This window comes from Musca domestica, unplaced genomic scaffold (genome assembly GCF_030504385.1).
Source record: "Musca domestica strain aabys unplaced genomic scaffold, Musca_domestica.polishedcontigs.V.1.1 2, whole genome shotgun sequence".
Lineage (NCBI taxonomy): Eukaryota > Metazoa > Arthropoda > Insecta > Diptera > Muscidae > Musca > Musca domestica.
The window spans coordinates 31,129,604-31,146,622 of record NW_026712249.1 but is presented as its reverse complement, the minus strand read 5'-3'; the positions used below and the strand labels follow the sequence as shown (position 1 = coordinate 31,146,622).

Genomic DNA, 17,019 nt, shown 5'->3' with positions numbered 1-17,019 from the left:
TATTGCTTACAAGCGTACAAAAGCATTTTCGTGAGAATTTCCCAGAAAAAAAGGTTATTCGTGATGGAATTCAAGCGTGATAGTGTGATTTCTTTATATTTGGCTGGAAAGCCACAAATGGCTATCGTTAGAGTACTCCAGCATTTAAATGTAAATAAATCTTTTGTGTCTCGTACCATCGCTCGTTACCGTGATGCTGGTAGCGTAGCTTGAGGTCAAGGAAGTGGACGAAAGAAAACAGCAACATCAGCAGAAATGGTTCGAAAAATAAAGAAGCGACTTAATCGGAACCCGTGTCCCAGTGGCCGAAAAATAGCTCGTGAGCTGATCATATCGCAAAATTCCATTCGGCAAATATTGAAAAATGATGTAAGGCCTTTGAAATTCCAAAAGTGCAAGAAAAACTGCAACAGAAAGAAAATAGACTCAAAAGAGCTAAAGAGTTGCTTCGCTTGGCCGGAAGTGTTGAACAGCCGAATTTGGTTTTCTCCGATGAGAAAACATTCGTTGTCCAGCAGTTTGTTAACAAAGAAAATGATCGTGTTTACTTGCCAAAGAGGTCAGCTGAAAATGGACACCTTTGGTTGGCCACCGGAACTCAAGCGCCGGCCAAGGTGATGGTTTGGGCCGCCATAACAGCCGATTGTCGCTCTCCGGTCGTATTAATCGATCGTGGCTTCAGAATAAATGCCGAATATTATCGCGAAAATATTCTGGAGGGTGTATCAAAGCCTTGGGAACGCATTTTGCCCGCAGACCTTGGGCATGCCAACAGGACTCAGTACCATCGCACTGAGAACGCGCCACCCAAGAATGGTAACGAAATGAGGTTCCTCGCTTCATTTCCAGCGCACAATTGCCACCAAAATCTCCGGATAGCAATCCATTGGACTATTGTTTCTGGAGTATTTTGGAATGCAAGGTTGGCGCTAAAAAATATCAATGTGCGGATCACCTCAAGCAAGCGCTTAGCCGGGAATGGACCAAAATACCGCAGAGCAACATTCGGGCAGTGTGTGACGGTTTCATTTGCCGTTCGAAGGCCATAATTCGTACCTAAGGTGACCAATTCGAACAAATCTAAACAAATCTTAATGTATTAAAGCCTTGGGCACGCAAACATTTTGGCCGCAGACAATGGACATTCCAACAGAACTCAGTACCATCGCACTCAGCACGCGCCTCCCAAGAATGGGTACAAAATGAGGTTCCTCGCTTCATATCCAGCGCACTAAAATCTCCGGATACCAATCCGACGACCATTCAACAGAGTTCCCGATTATCTTCAAATAGTCTACATCCCGATGATCGTAATCCACGGACACCTGACGTTCATCCATTAGAATTTCCGAATATCTTAAAATCATCTACAACCCGAACATCCATCCATCAGAGTTGCCGATTATCTTCCAATTGTCAACAATCCGAAAAACATCATCGTATTCCCCGGACATCCGACTTCCATTCATAAGAATTCCCAATTATCTTTAAATCGTCTATAACACGGACATCTTCATGACATCTTCTTCTGAGCCCGACGTCGATCCCTTAGAGTTGAAGATTATCTTCAAATCGTCTTCAAACCGAAGATCATCATTGCATTCCGATTATCTACAAATCTTCAAGAAACGAGATCTCAACACCAACATTCCCTACTGTCGCAAAGGTCGGTTTCTCGATCATCAATTGTACCTGAACAGCTATTTATTGTAATCCCGTGTATCTCTGAAGTCAATACTCCAAAATAGCTATTAAATCGATATTATCGCATTTAAATACGAATAGATTGCCATATAGTATTTAAATCAATAAAAAGCCTTATTTTTCCACAAAGTAAAGGGTTTAGTGGGTTCTTATGATGACAATGGCTGCGTCTGAGCTTACTCCGACCGAGGAGAAAACAACGTTACAATATTAAGAAACGACTTAGTTTGCATACGAAAATGTACAATATTGAACCACTCGTTCTTGTACCTTCCACACAATAGTTGAAAAAAAATTTAAAGATACAAGTAAAAAACAAGCTAAGTCCGGCCGGGCCGATTTTTAATTCCCTCCACCATTTGGAAAAACTTGAAAAATGTCCAAAAAGATTCGCTAGGGCGACGTGGACCTGCATACACAATTTTCCGTCATTGCGAACTTCTATTACTAAATGTGAAACAATTCCGTATATAATGTCGCTAAAATCATTAAAATACCGACTATCGGGAGGTGTCGTTATATGGGGTCTATACAAAGATAAGGACCTACACACGAGAATTTTTCTCATAAACTGTAGTAACAGTTACGTTGAATATAAAATTTGAAACAATTTCGAAAAAAAGTACCTAAAATCATCAAAATACCGGAAATTTGGAGGTACGGGTATATGCGGACTATAAACGAACGTGGGCCAACATGACCCAATAAAAAACTTCAACAAAGCCAAACGCCATAATTTGTACATTTTTCTAATTTTATTGAATGAAAGCAAAAAATGTCGCAAATAGCCTCAAATTTTAGAATAAGTTTAGATTTGTTCGAATTGGTCACCTTTGGCACGAATTATAGCCTTCAAACCGCCAACGAAACCATCACACGCTGCCCGAAGGTTGCTCTGCGGTATTTGGCCCACTCCCGGCGAAGCGCTTGCTTGAGTGGATCGAGACTTTGGTATTTTTTAGTGCCAACCTTGCTTTCCAAAATACTCCAGACACAATAGTCCAACGGATTGGTATCCGGAGATTTTGGAAAATTCTCACCAAAATGCTTTTTAACTCTTGAAAACAATGTAACGAGATGTCACTGCAATAATTTTAACAGCTGTCGGACGAGTGTTTTAGAAATGACAACAGTCTGAAGTTGGTTGCAATTTTTCCATCTCACCCTGTACTGTATCTGAGCAGAATTTCAAGAGCGCTAAGGTCCTTGATTTTAATTGAAAAGTAATCTAAAATCCCCATTATTACGCAAAAATTTAAAAATATCCAATAGTATAACTTTCACTTTATATAACTCAAAAATGACTGGAAAAACTTTTGTAAATATAAATTAAAAACAAGTAAGCAAAGGCTACAGTCGAGCGGGGCCGACCGTTGAATACCCTACAACACTACAATAAACGATACAGTTTATATAGGCGAGATACTCGAAAGAATTCCACAAGATATTGTGACAAATAATAAAGGAAAACCATCAGGTTTCGTTCTCTAATTTTCGAATAATAGCAACTTAAACTAATTTGCTCATTTCCAATTTATTGGCAGATGTTGCACGTAAATGGTCTTCCTAGATCTGGAACCAATATTCCCAAAGACCCATAATCTCTCAGAAGTGGCAAAAGATTAACATTTATTATTGGTTTTTGACTGAAACGCATCTATATGAGATACATCCATTTGACTATATTCTTCAACGAAATCAGCGTTAACGAAATAGTCAGAAGTGCGTCTTTCCTGTATTTGTGAATTCTCCAAAAAGTCACTGGAATGAAAATGTTCGTATTTTGTCTACAAAAGTTGGCAAACTATTTCACACATTGAATATTTTTGGATGGCCATTCAAAACTGCTTGGCTTTCGCAATATCCGGTAACCCCCATTCAAATATGCGTGAGGATCGGGCGATAATTACGACCTGCTGACAATTTTGCAGTTTTTTGGTCCATTTCAACCCCTAAATATATGGCGATCATCTCCAAAAAAATAGGCTTTTATTCTGACCCTCATCTTATCTCCATGCAAAATTTCGTAAGGATCGGGTCATAAATGCGATCTGTATATGATATCCTGATATCCTAACTACTTAGTTTTGTTAGCTGTAGAAATATTACCAAATGTTTAATTCAAAATGAAAATATGCCAAAAATATGACAAAATTGAAAAAATATGAGAAAATTTTACAAAATCCATATTTTCATCTTTAGAGAGATATTTTTATGCGATTTTTTTAGACGTTTTATGTTTCCTGCCAAGAGGCCATTCTGAATTAATGAGAACTGTCGAAATCAGTTCAGCCGTACTCGACATAAAATAGATCTTTCAAGCATATCTTCTTTGATAGACATATATATCACACATATTTTGCTATATCCGATTTGTTGGATGTTAACATCAATGTAAAGATAAGAAGTAACCCTGTCATCGCTTTGTGATTTCGCCGGGATTTAAAATATTCGCGGTTTAATGAAAAATTTAGATTTTTTTCAATACAAAATATAGGGTCTATTTTACCCGCTAAATATAATCCGATGACCACCCAAATTGGTAGGCTTCTTCCCCGCCCTAAACTCTAGCTACGTGCGAAATTCCGCGTCGATTGGTCTATAATTGCGACCAGCTAGCTACTGCAAAATCCGACATTTTTTCAGTATTTGGTCCATTTCAACCCCTAAACATTTGGCGATCATCTTCAAAAGAAATAGGGTTCTATTCTGACATTAACCCCACCTACATTTTAAATTTCGTGAAGATCGGGCCATAATTGCGACCTGTAGAGTGATTACAAATTAACATGGACAGACGGACAGACGGACAGACGGACGGACATACATAGCAAGATCGACTCAACTCGGCGAGCTAGGAAGATCCATATATACTTTCCTATATGGGAAACCAATATTTCGAGGTGTTACATAAATTCTGGCCCAATCAAACTTATAATACCCCCAACACATAGTGTTGTAGGGTATAATAATTTTCTTCGAACGTTAATTGAAATATTTTGAATTACAAATAAAATATTAAATTAAGATTGAAATACCTAAAAATGTTTCGAAATTTTGAATAATTCTTTTTTTGCGGTAAATATGAGTGGTCGAACAGCTAACAAACAAATGCTAATGTTGATGGTTTTCACACAGTTCTATGTGGCCATACAAACGCATGTACCAACACACGTATAGAGCTGAGTATCGAATATTCTAATTGAATACATTGCAATCCGATTCTGACAGTTGTTATTTGTTGTTGGTGGTGTTGGTGTTGGTTGGTTATTTGGTTAGATGGCTGGGTGGTTGGGTATGTGGGCGTATGGATGCGGTAAATATAATAAATTACTATCACTGCATATTTATATATATGCATATATACATATACATTGAATATAAATATGAAAATAAATAAAAATAACAATTCAATTCCCTTTTCAGTTGATTCAGATACTGAATATAATTTTTGTGCGTATAAAATTTATGAGGTTTTTATTATTTTGTTGTTATTGTCGTCGTTGTTGTTCTCTGGTTATTTTGTAATGCAGCATTTTGCCGAGAATTGTATATTGAAATTAATAGATTAAAATCATTCCGTTATGGGAATTTTATAAATTCAATAACCAGTTAAGTTTATTCAATGCAAACAAAAAGTGAAAGGGGAATTTCGGGAACTTGATTTCGATAGTATATTTTGTTATTTCAGACTTTTTGCATGTTGCATATTCTGGTAGCTTGAATTTGGCAAAAACAAAGCGTTACATGAGCAAAGCCCATATCGAAAAGAAATTGTCTTATTTGTACCCCTTTTTAAAAGAGGTATAACGTTTTGGAAATGCTGTTCAAACTGGAGACAATTTTTAAGTGCTTATATCCACTCAAAACATCCAAAAATGATTTCCTCCAAACAGGTATGAGGTAGACAACTCCCTTTTATAGTGTGAGATAATAAAGTGCAAGAAAGTCAAACGCCACAATTTTTACATTTTTTTTTTTTAATTTTATGGAATGAAAGTAAGTGCTGGAAATGAAGCGAGGAACCTCATGTTGTAACAATTCTTTTGTTTGTTTACAAACTGCTGGACAACGAATGTTTTCCATCGGAGAAAACCAAATTCGATAGTTCACCACTTTTGGCCAAGCGAAGCAACTCTTTAGCTCTTTTGAGTATATTTTCTTTCTGTTGTGGTGTAAGTTCTTGCACTTTTTTGAATTTCAATGGCTTTACACCTAGCTTATTTTTCAATATTTGCCGAATGGAATATTAAAGGATTTCCTAGCCAATAATATAGATTTATTGAAAGAGCTTTCAGGCCAAAAATCTCCAAATCTTTAAGTTTTTGTAGAAGAATTATTTGGAATATTTTTTAATTGCTCTTAATCAAATAATGTTTGTTTTAATACCCTCCTCCATTGTATGGAGGGTATATTAAGTTTATCATTTCGTTTGTAACACCTCGAAATATACATTTTAGACCCCACAAAGTATATATATTCCTGATCAACATAAAATTCTATGTCGATTTAGCGAGGTCCGTCCGTCTGTGGAAATAACTCTACTTTAAGAACGAAATGAAGTAGGTTGATAAAATTTTACTCAAATGTGTATTATGTCTTCAGGACTTTTGATATTGAAAGTGGGTTAATGTAGGTCCACGGTTTGATATAGCCCCATATAATGACAGAAGATTATCTGTGCAGGTCCACGTTTTGGTATAGCCTCTATGTAACGGGACGGGGGATATTCGGTATTTTGATGATTTTATCTACATTATAAACAGATTTTTCTTCTAGTTTCGCATTTAAATATTGTAATAACTTATGACAAAAGTTGCCTATGCAGGTCCACGTCGTCGTATAAGCATTCGGTATTTTTAAGATTTTAACAGAATTTTTAACGGATTTTATTTATTTAGTTTTTTTTTTTTTTTTTTGGAAATTGCCAAATTTCTATCAAATGGTGGAGGGTATTAAAAGTTCGACCCGGCCGAACTTACAGCTTTTTTACTTGTCCGATATTTATAATATTTCAGTCACAGAATGTACTCACAATACTTTGACTTCCTTGTAAAGAATTGTACTTATTTAAAGGGACTTCCGACCCAAAAATTGGGAATTATTTCAAAGAACTTCTCAGCTAAGAGTATTCGGGGATAGGAATTCCTCAACAAACAGCAATTCTTGGCTGAAAAGGCTTTTTAAGATCAACGATTCTTGGCTAAGAAGTACTTGAAAAAATCCATTATTCTTGGTTACGAAGTCTTAAAAAGTCTTGGGCAGGGTGTCCTTTAAATGATCCACGGTTATTGTTTATAATATCCAAGATTCCTGGCCTTGATAACCAATAATTTGGATGCAAACTCTGGATATTTTAAGAACTCCTTAGCCAAAAATAGTGGATATAATAACCAATAATCGTTGATCTTTTAAAGGACACCCTGCCTGAGGCTGGTTGCGATTTTATAAAACTTCGTAACCAAGAATCATGGATCCTTAGGCAAGAATCATGGATTTAAAAAGGCCTTTCCCGTCATTGTTTTTTTATAAACCAATTTCTAGTCCCGAATTGTAAATGGTTTAAAAGACTTTTCACAAAAATCAATTTTTCAAAAGACTTCATAGCAAAGAATCGTGGCTATTTAAAGGACCTTCTGTTCAGAAATCATGGATTTATTTGAACAACTTTCCTGCATAAAAAAGGTATATTTTGAAGGGTTTCCTAACCAAGAATCGAGGACTATTACATGAATTCCTAGACTAAGATTTTTTAAAAACCTTTCCAACCAAGAATAATTTTTAAAAGACCAAGAATCGGGAATTGTGAAATTTCTGAAGGACTCCCCAGTGAAGAATCATGAATATTTAAGCCAAGAATCATGGATTTAAATAGGACTTCCTAGACACCAATCGTAGATTTTTCACACTACTTCTATGTCAAGTATCGTAGATTTTTAAAGCTTAGATATAATTCGGTTTTTATAAAGCCTCAACAATATGGCTACGCAGGGTACACAGGGTGAGATAAAAAAATGCAACAAAGACAAACGACATAATTCTTACATTTTTTTTTTAAATTTATTGAATGAAAGCAAAAAATATCGGAAATAGCATCAAATTTTAGAATAATTGAATCACCTTAGGCACGAATTATGGCCTTCAAAAACCAATTAAATCGTTAAACACTGCCCGAATGTTGCGCTTGCTTGAGGTGATCCGCACTTCGGTATTTTTTAGTGCCAACCTGGCTTTCCAAAATACTCCAGACACAATAGTCCAATGGATTGGTATCCGGAGATTTTGGTGGCCATTGTGCGCTGACAATGAAGCGAAGAACCTCATTTTGTAACCATTCTTAGGTGGCGCGCGCTGAATCCTGTTGGAATGTCCAAGGTCTGCGGCTAAAATGTTTGCATGCCCAAGGCTTTAACCCTCCACCCTCCAGAATATTTTCGCTATAATATTCGGCATATATTCTGATGCTACGGTCGATTAATACGAGCGGAGAGCGACCATCGGCTGTTATGGCGGCCCACACCCTCACCATGGCCGGCGCTTGAGTTCTGGTGGTGCACATTTTCAGCTGACCTCTTTGGCAAGTAAACACGATTATTTTGTTTGTTTACAAACTGCTGGACAACGAATGTTTTCTCATCGGCGGAAAACCAAATTCGGCAGTTCACCACTTTCGTCCAAGCGAAGCGAAGAAACTCTCCAGCTCTTTTGAGTCTATTTTCTTTCTGTTGCGGTGTAAGTTCTTGCACTTTTTGGAATTGCAATGGCTTTACCCCGAGCTCATTTTTCAATATTTGCCGGAATATTGCGATATGTTCAGCTCACGAGCAATTTTTCGGCCATTGCGACGCGGGTTTCGATCAAGTCGCTTCTTTACTTTTGGAACCATTTCTGCTGATGTTGCTGTTTTCTTTTGTCCACTTCCTTGACGTCGGGCTACGCTACCAGTATCACAGTAATGAATTATGGTTCGAAACACAAAAGATTTATTCACATTTAAATGATGGAGTGCTCTAACGATAGCCACTTGTGGTTTCCCAGTCAAATATAAAGAACTCACACTACCACGCTTGAATTCCATCACGAATAATTTTTTTTAATTTTTTTGGTAGTTTCCCTTTTGATGTTAATTTATTTAAACTATTTTAAGGCTGAAACTCAATTCCCTGTTTGTGTTTGTATTGTGTGTTTGTATTGTTTTAAAATTCCATGCCAGCAATCATATCATTTCATTCTTAATTACTTCACATAAATATGTTTGTGTATTTTTCGATAATAATTACAGCATTTTTCATGTAACAATTTAACAAATTGATGCAAATACATAAACCACTTAATTTTGTAACCGTAGCATTATTATGATTTAATATTAAATGCGGTTCGATGCGAATGTTGTTATCCATATCCGTGATAGGGGTGGTAGGGAGGACAGAACATGGCGGTAGTGTGAAAATGTGGTTACAATTAAAATTGAAAAACTCTTGTTAACCATAAATGCCTGAATAAACGAATAAATGGCGGTTGGTATTTTTGTATATTTCTATCTGTTGCCGCCGCCACACTCTTTGTTGGTGTTGTTAGTAATATTATTGTTATGATTAAAACTGTTATATCAATTGCTGTTGTTGTTATTGTTATTGTTTGTTATTTTTGAAATGTAATTCAACATGATTACGTGTTAAGTATGGATAATTTGTTATATTTTTAATTGTTTCCCCACTTTAGTTTGGAGGTTTTTTTCGCATCGTTTCGTTTCGCGGGCAAAAAGTAACAACCACCAGCAGCAACTATGAAATGTCAGTTAAATATGATTTATGAGTAAATTATTTATTGTTTCATTTTGTTTCTTTTTTTTTTCACAATAAAGTAACGCTGAAAAACGGAATGTAGTGGAATAATTTCATGTCATTCAATTCACATAAATTATTTTAAATATTGTATTTAATAAAATATTTAATAATTATTGCTATTACGATTTATTGCCAAATCAATAAAAAGGGCAGATTTGATTTATTTCACGATTTTTTGTTGTGTCTCTGTTTTTTTTGCAGTTATACCAGCTGAGGCGACTTATGCAGGGCTCAGAAACAACACCGAAAGCTCCTTTAGGCAATAATGCACGACCCGTGCAAAATTTACACCATAGAACAGTAAGGACTAATATAGACTTTAAGAGGAATAAGGTAAGTGGTTATATATGAATTAAAAAGCATGTAATAGACTTGGCCAAGGGAATGGCAAATTCAAAATGTTCGTTGGTATATAACGACATAACTTCATTATATTTTTTCCTTCTACATCATCTACCAATGCTCATTATTTTAAGATTGCTCTTGCGTGTATTTCTCAAAATTGTATATTTATACCGTATTTCAGCATATTCATATAATATTAAAGCATCGATCGTTCAATGGAATATTTAGTAAATTTTGGTCAATATACGATTTTCACATAAGTCGTTCGTATCGCAACCCTTGACACAACCAGTGAGTCAATTACATGGGGAGAGAAGATCCAACAGAAGTTTAATCTGATTCTTAATTTAATTGAAATATTTTGTTGTTGCAAAATGGTCAGGCTTAATCCCATTATTGCTGTTTTTATAAAAATAACGTTTGTTTATTAGTGGAGAATAATGATAATGTTTACCAGGCAGAAAAGCAGGGAAAACCTGGGTTTCGGAAAGAGCCATCAATCTTCATCAGTTCCCTTGATATACCCTCCACCATAGTATGGAGTATGGATATTAAGTTTGTCATTCCGTTTATAACAACTTGAAATATACATTTTAGACCCCACAAAGTATATATATTTCAGATCAGCATAAAATTCTATGTCGATATAGCAATGTCCGTCCTCTAGCTTCCGAACGAAATAAAGTAGGTCAATGAAATTTTACTCAAATGTGTACTATGCCGGCAGAATTTTTGGTATTGAGAATGGACCATGTAGGTCCAAGTTATCATGTAGCCCCCATATAACGGTACCTCTCAATATTCGGTATTTTGATGATTTTAGCGACATTATTCACCGGAATTGTTTCAAATTTGGCATTTGAAGTTCGTAATAGATACTACAACATAAAACAGAAAATGGGCCATGTAGGTCCACGTCTTCGTATAGCCCTCATATAACGGTACCACCCGATATTCGGTATTTTGATGATTTAAGCCACATAATTTACCGGAATTGTTTTAAATTTGGTATTTGAAGTTTGTAATGGATACAGCCTATGACAGAAAATTGTCTGTGCAGGTCAACGTCTTCGTATAGCCCCATATAACGGTACCCCCCGATGTTCGGTATTTTGATGATTTTAGCGACGTTATTTACCGGAACTATTTCAAATGTGTAATTTGAATTTCGTAAGGAATGCTACAGCATATAATAAAAAATTGTTTGTGCAGGTCCACGTTTTCGAATAACGGTACTCCCCGATATTCGGTATTTTGACAATTCAGGGACATTATTCACAGGAATTGTTTCTAATTTCGTATTTGAAGTTCGTAATAGATACTACAGCCTATGACAGAAAATTGTCTGTGCGGGTCCACGTTTTATAACTCACATAGTACCTCCCTATATTAGGTATTTTGATGATTTTAGCTATATTATAAACAGATTTTTTCAAATTTCTCATTTGAATATTGTAATAGCTTGTGACATAAGTTGCCTATGCAGGTCCTCGTCGTCGTATAGACCCTAATATACGGCTACATCGGTATTTTTAAGATTTTAACAGAATTTTTAACGAATTTTATTTTTTGAAAATTGCCAAATTTGTACCAAATAGTGGGGTGTATTCAATCTTCGGCCCAGCCGAACTTACAGCTTTTTTACTTGTTTTTTATCTGGAATATTCGACCCAGGAGTTATTTTAAAAATAGCTCCTATGACAAAAAACTTTTTAACAAACGTTGTTTTTATAAAAACAACAATAATGGGATTAGGCCTGACCATTTTACGACAACAAAACATGCCAACACTGTTCTTTTAGTTGAAATGTTTCTAAGACATTGGAACAATAAGGACTATTATCGAGATAATTTCAAGTAAATGGATTTTGTTCATCTTTCCGAACATTATGTAAAAATATCTGAGTTGGAGACACCCATCGGTATTCTTTGGTTGGCTAGACAACAACATGTCTTGAGATTCTGTCCTCTGTACATATGTAGCGTACAAAAAAAAAAAACTAATATTAAATGAAAACATTTTTAACGGTATAATTGTATGTATATAGTTATATGGTGGAGAGTAGTCGCATTAAAAGGGTGAATCAGACAGAGTGTGGCAATATATTCCAACTTCGCGTAGGATTTTGTATTCAATCCGAAATCCCAATATTAATCATTACGAACTTAAAGGCAACTTTCTCTCATAGAAATATCGTTCCGAACATCTAGAGATACAGTTATAAGGGACCATACCAAAACTTGTACCTACATGGACAGTTCTCTGTAAGAATATTTCCTAGAAACTGCAAACACAAACTGAACAGAAGAAATGGTCCGATCTCTACCATCTTAATAACAGATCTTGTTTTTATGGAAATATTGAGATGTACCAAGTCTGAATAGAATCGGATGTTGATTCCCCATTTTATGAGCTCGATGGATATTCAAAATATTGACCCTCTGTAGGGGAGGTGCCAGAAGGAGTGCACCGATATATTCTATCTTCACAGCAGATCTTTTGTTAGTAGAAGTATTGAGATATGTTAAATTTGAAGAACATCAAAAGCTTATTTCTTGCTGTACGAGATTCATGACTATTGTATATCATCTTTACAGCAGATCTTTTGTTAGTAGAAATAATAGGATGTGTGAGAAGAACCGAATGCTTATTTCGGATTTCATAATCGTTTTTGTTATTCAAAATTTTTACCCTGAAGGAGTGGGCCGACATATTTCACCTTCACACCAATTTTTCTGTTTTGGATTCATTTTGACCTAAATGTTTTGCGACCATCTCCAAAAACAATATACTTTTATTCCGACCCTAACCCCACCTCCATCCAAAATTTCGTGAGAATTGGCACAGACAAATGGACCGACATTCATAGCTAGAACGACTCAACTCGGCGAGATGGGACAAAGTTAATATACCCTCCATACTATGGAGGTATTTGGTATTTGAAGTTCGAAATGGATACTACACCTTAAGACAGAAAATTGTTTGTGCACGTCCACGTCTTCTAATAGCCCCCATATAAGGATACCTCCCAATATTCGGTATTTTGATGATTTTAGCGTCATTATTCACCAGAGTTGTTTCAAATTACGTATTTGGAGTTCCTTATGAGAACTACAATCTGTGACAGAAAATTGTCGATGTAGGTGCAGGTCTTCGTATAGGCCCCATATATCAGTACCTCCCTATATTCGGTATTTTGACGATTTTAGGTACAATACCCATCGAAATTGTTTAAGATGTGGTATTTGAAGTTCGTAATGGATGTTACAGCCTGTGACAGATAATCGTCTATGCAGGTGCAGGTCTTCGCACAGCTCCGATATAACGGTACCTCCCTATATGCGATATTTTGACGATTTTAGCTACATTATTCACTGTTTATTTCCAGTTTCGAGATTGAATATGGTAATTGTTTATGACAAACAATGCCTATGTTGGTCCGCGTCATATAGACCCCAATAGTATGGTATTTTATGGTATTTTTAAAATTTTAACAGAATTTTTTAAGAATTTTATTTTTCGAAAATTTTTAAATTCGTTCTTAAAGTTGGAGGGTATTCAAAGTTCGGCCCGGCCGAACTTACTGCTTTTTAACTTGTTATTGTGTCCAATAGCTATGTAAAAGTGGAAAATAATCATTTTTCAATTTCCAGAAAGTTCATCCTCATGAGTTCTTATGTAGTGCATCACATGGTTGTACCAAACTCCTCGCCTACCTTTTTATGGAAAATTTCATAATTATTTATTATTTTCCAACATATATCTCATTTAAGGCATATTGTTAAAAAACCTTGAAATGTAACTACAAATTTTTACATACTCACACAAACTTGATACGTTGTTCTGTTATTCCTTTGGCCTAATTAACTCTTTATATATTCCTCATACGTGTCTGTTTATGTTCTGTTCTCTCATTTATTTGTCCTTACCGTTACCAATTATCTCAATATGTTTGCGTTTTATTCATCTTTTTCTGTTTTTCATTTTCAGAATCAAAATGCCTGTCCCACAATGTATAAGGATATGTATTATAGAGCGAATCGATGGTCACCTGATACAGGTCTGCTGGTTCGTTGACCCATTCTGTACAATAATAATAACAATTACGATGTTGATAACTATGACATCGACATGGTCACTTACAGTAACAACAACAGCAGCAGCAAAAAGAAAAATCATGGCCGCCAAAAAAATAACAAAAACAACAATTATGGACGTAGAAAAGCCAACAAATTAAAATTGGCTACAATTACAACAACGACACAAACAGCAACATCCGGAGCAACAATTGCAGGAAGACTTCGACAAAGTGCCAATGAGATTGGAAACGATGAGGAGGAACTGATTGCCGGTTCAGGAAAAGGTAGTCTTGTCACAACAATCACATCAAATGGTGCTAAAAGAACGTCAACGACAATTGCAAACTTCTCCTCATATCCTTCATTAATATTTTGGACAGCAGCCGATACGTCGTCCGTGTCCTCGCCTTCATCCTTGGCCGTATCTTCGTCCTTGTCGTCATCATCTTCATCCTTGTTGTCATCATTGTCACCTTCATCATTGCATCCAGCAGCCGTGACGACATCCATCATGTCAACAACACCGGATGTTGAATTTAAATTTAATTTACCATTATATTTTCCGCTCGAAACAAACAGCAACAACAACAACAACATCGTTAATAATTATAATAATGTCGATAATGACAATGAAGCCAATGCTAATAATTTGCACCATATTAATAATAATGACGATGATGATGATGATGTGGAGGACAATGGCAACGACAACGACGACGATGATGGTTCCGATGATCTCGATGCTGATGGCTTTAATAATGATGTCAATGTTGATGTTGACATTGGCGGTAATGGTGTTGCTGTTGACGGCATTGGTGGAGGTGGTCAAGACCAGCACAATCATCACCGCATTGGTGTTGGTGGAAGTGTTTATAATGATTTTAAATTTAATAACAATTACAATGATTATACAACCATAGACTCAGGTCTTTTATTTAAGTATTGAACGACAACAAAAAGAACAGAAAAAAAGGTATAAAATTAATATAATTATTGGGTACAGTGGCACATGGATATGAGGAACATTTAGTAAATTTTCTAGCACTTTGTTATCCAATGAAAGTTATGATTAGTAATTCATGACCTAATGGTCACCATAACGCATTTAATGCAAATTTCAAATTTGATATTTCCAACGAAATACCGGGTGCAATAAAAAACTGCAACATCAGCCAAACGCCATAATTTTTTTTTTTTTTTTTTTTGAATGAAAACAAATAATTAATCAAAGGCTACAGTCGAGCGGGGCCGACCGTTGAATACCCTACAACACAATAATAAACGATACACTTTATATAGACGAGATACTCGAAAGAATTCCACAAGATATTGTGACAAATAATAAAAGAAAACCATCAGGTTCCGTTCTCTAATTTTCGAATAATAGCAACTTAAACTAATTTGCTCATTTCCAATTTATTGGTAGATGTTGCACGTAAATGGTCTTCCTAGATCTGGAACGAATATTTCCCAAAGACCTATAATCTCTCAGAAGTGGTAAAATATTAACATTTATTATTGATTTTTGACTGAAACGCATCTATATGAGATACAGACATTTAAGTGTTAACGAAATAGTCAGAAGTGCGTCTTTCCTGTATTTGTGAATTCTCCAAAAAGTCGCTGGAATGGACATTTTCGTATTTTGTCTACAAAAGTTGGCGAACTCCTTTTGTTATGTCCGGTAACCCCCATTCAAATGTGCAAGAGGATCGGACGATAATTAAGACCTGCAGACAATTTTGCAGTTTTTTGGTCCATTTCAACCCATAAATATAAGGCGATCATCTCCAAAAAGAGTAGGCTTCTATTCTGACCCTCATCTTATACCATGCAAACTTTCGTAAGGATCTGGCCATAAATGCGGTCTGTATATGATATCCTGATATCCTAACTACTTAGTTTTGTTAGCTGTAGAAATATTACCAAATGTTTAATTCAAAATGAAAATATTGAAAAAAATATTAGAAAATTTTAGAAAATCAATATTTTCATCTTTAGAGAGATATTTTTATGCGATTTTTCAGACGTTTTTTCTTTCCTGCCAAGAAGCCATTCTGAATTAATGAGAACTGTCGAAATCAGTTCAGCCGTTCTCGACATATAAGAGATCTTTCAAGCATATCCTCTTTGATAGACATATATATCGCACATATTTTGCTATATATCCGTTTTGTTGGATGTTAACATCAATGTAAAGATCAGAAGTAACCTTGTCATGGCTTTGTGATTTCGCCGAGATTTAAAATATTCGCGGTTTAATGAAAAATTATGAATTTTTTCAATACAAAAGATATGGTCTATTTTACCCGCTAAATATTATTACCCGCTAAATAGTATTTGGTCCATTTCAACCCCTAAACATTTGGCGATAATCTCCAAAGTAAATAGGCTTCTATTCTGACCCTAACCCCACCTTGGTGCAAAATTTCGTAAGGATCGGGCCATAATTGCGACCTGTAGCGTGATTACAAATTAACATGGACAGACGGACGGACGGACATACATAGCTAGATCGACTCAGCTCGGGGAGATAGGAAGATCCATATATACTTTCCTATATGGGAAACCAATATTTCGAGGTGTTACATAAATTCTGGCCCATTCAAACTTATAATACCATCACCATGGACGGCGCTTGAGTTCTGGTGGCCAACCGAAGGTGCAATGTTTTTTCATCGGAGACAACCAAATTCGGCAGTTCACCCCTTTCGGCCCAGCGAAGCAACTCTTTAGATCTTTTGAGTCTATTTTCTTTCAGTTGCGGTGTAAGTTCTTGCACTTTTTGGAATTTCAATGGCTTTACCCCGATCTCATTTTTCAATATTTGCCGAATGGAATATTGCGATATACTTAGCTCGCGAGCCATTTTTCGGCCACTGCGACGGGAGGTTTCAATCAAGTCGCTACTTTACTTTTTGAACCATTTCTGCTGATGTTGCTGTTTTCTTCTGTCCACTTCCTTGACGTCGGGCTACGCTACCAGTATCACGGTAACGAGCGATGGTACGAGACACAAAAGATTTATTCACATTTAAATGTG

General features: G+C 35.8%; 2 protein-coding genes across 2 annotated transcripts in view; both read left to right on the top strand.

Annotated features, from left to right (window-relative positions):
* LOC101892206 (carbonic anhydrase-related protein 10) overlaps positions 1 to 13,982 on the top strand; it is an 83,405-nt gene extending 69,423 nt beyond the window's left edge. Inside the window, exons 7-8 of the mRNA XM_005178083.4 lie at positions 9,753 to 9,884; positions 13,888 to 13,982. Coding sequence (XP_005178140.1) covers positions 9,753 to 9,884; positions 13,888 to 13,974 — 219 coding nt within the window. The 3' untranslated portion in view covers positions 13,975 to 13,982. The remainder of the gene's footprint in view (positions 1 to 9,752; positions 9,885 to 13,887) is intronic.
* Positions 13,983 to 14,487: 505 nt separating this feature from the next.
* LOC101892034 (putative uncharacterized protein DDB_G0287265) lies at positions 14,488 to 14,922 on the top strand. The gene is made up of 2 exons (XM_005178082.1): positions 14,488 to 14,554; positions 14,612 to 14,922. The coding sequence occupies exons 1-2, from the start codon at positions 14,488 to 14,490 to the stop codon at positions 14,920 to 14,922; spliced, it is 378 nt and encodes a 125-aa protein (XP_005178139.1).
* Positions 14,923 to 17,019: the final 2,097 nt, after the last annotated feature.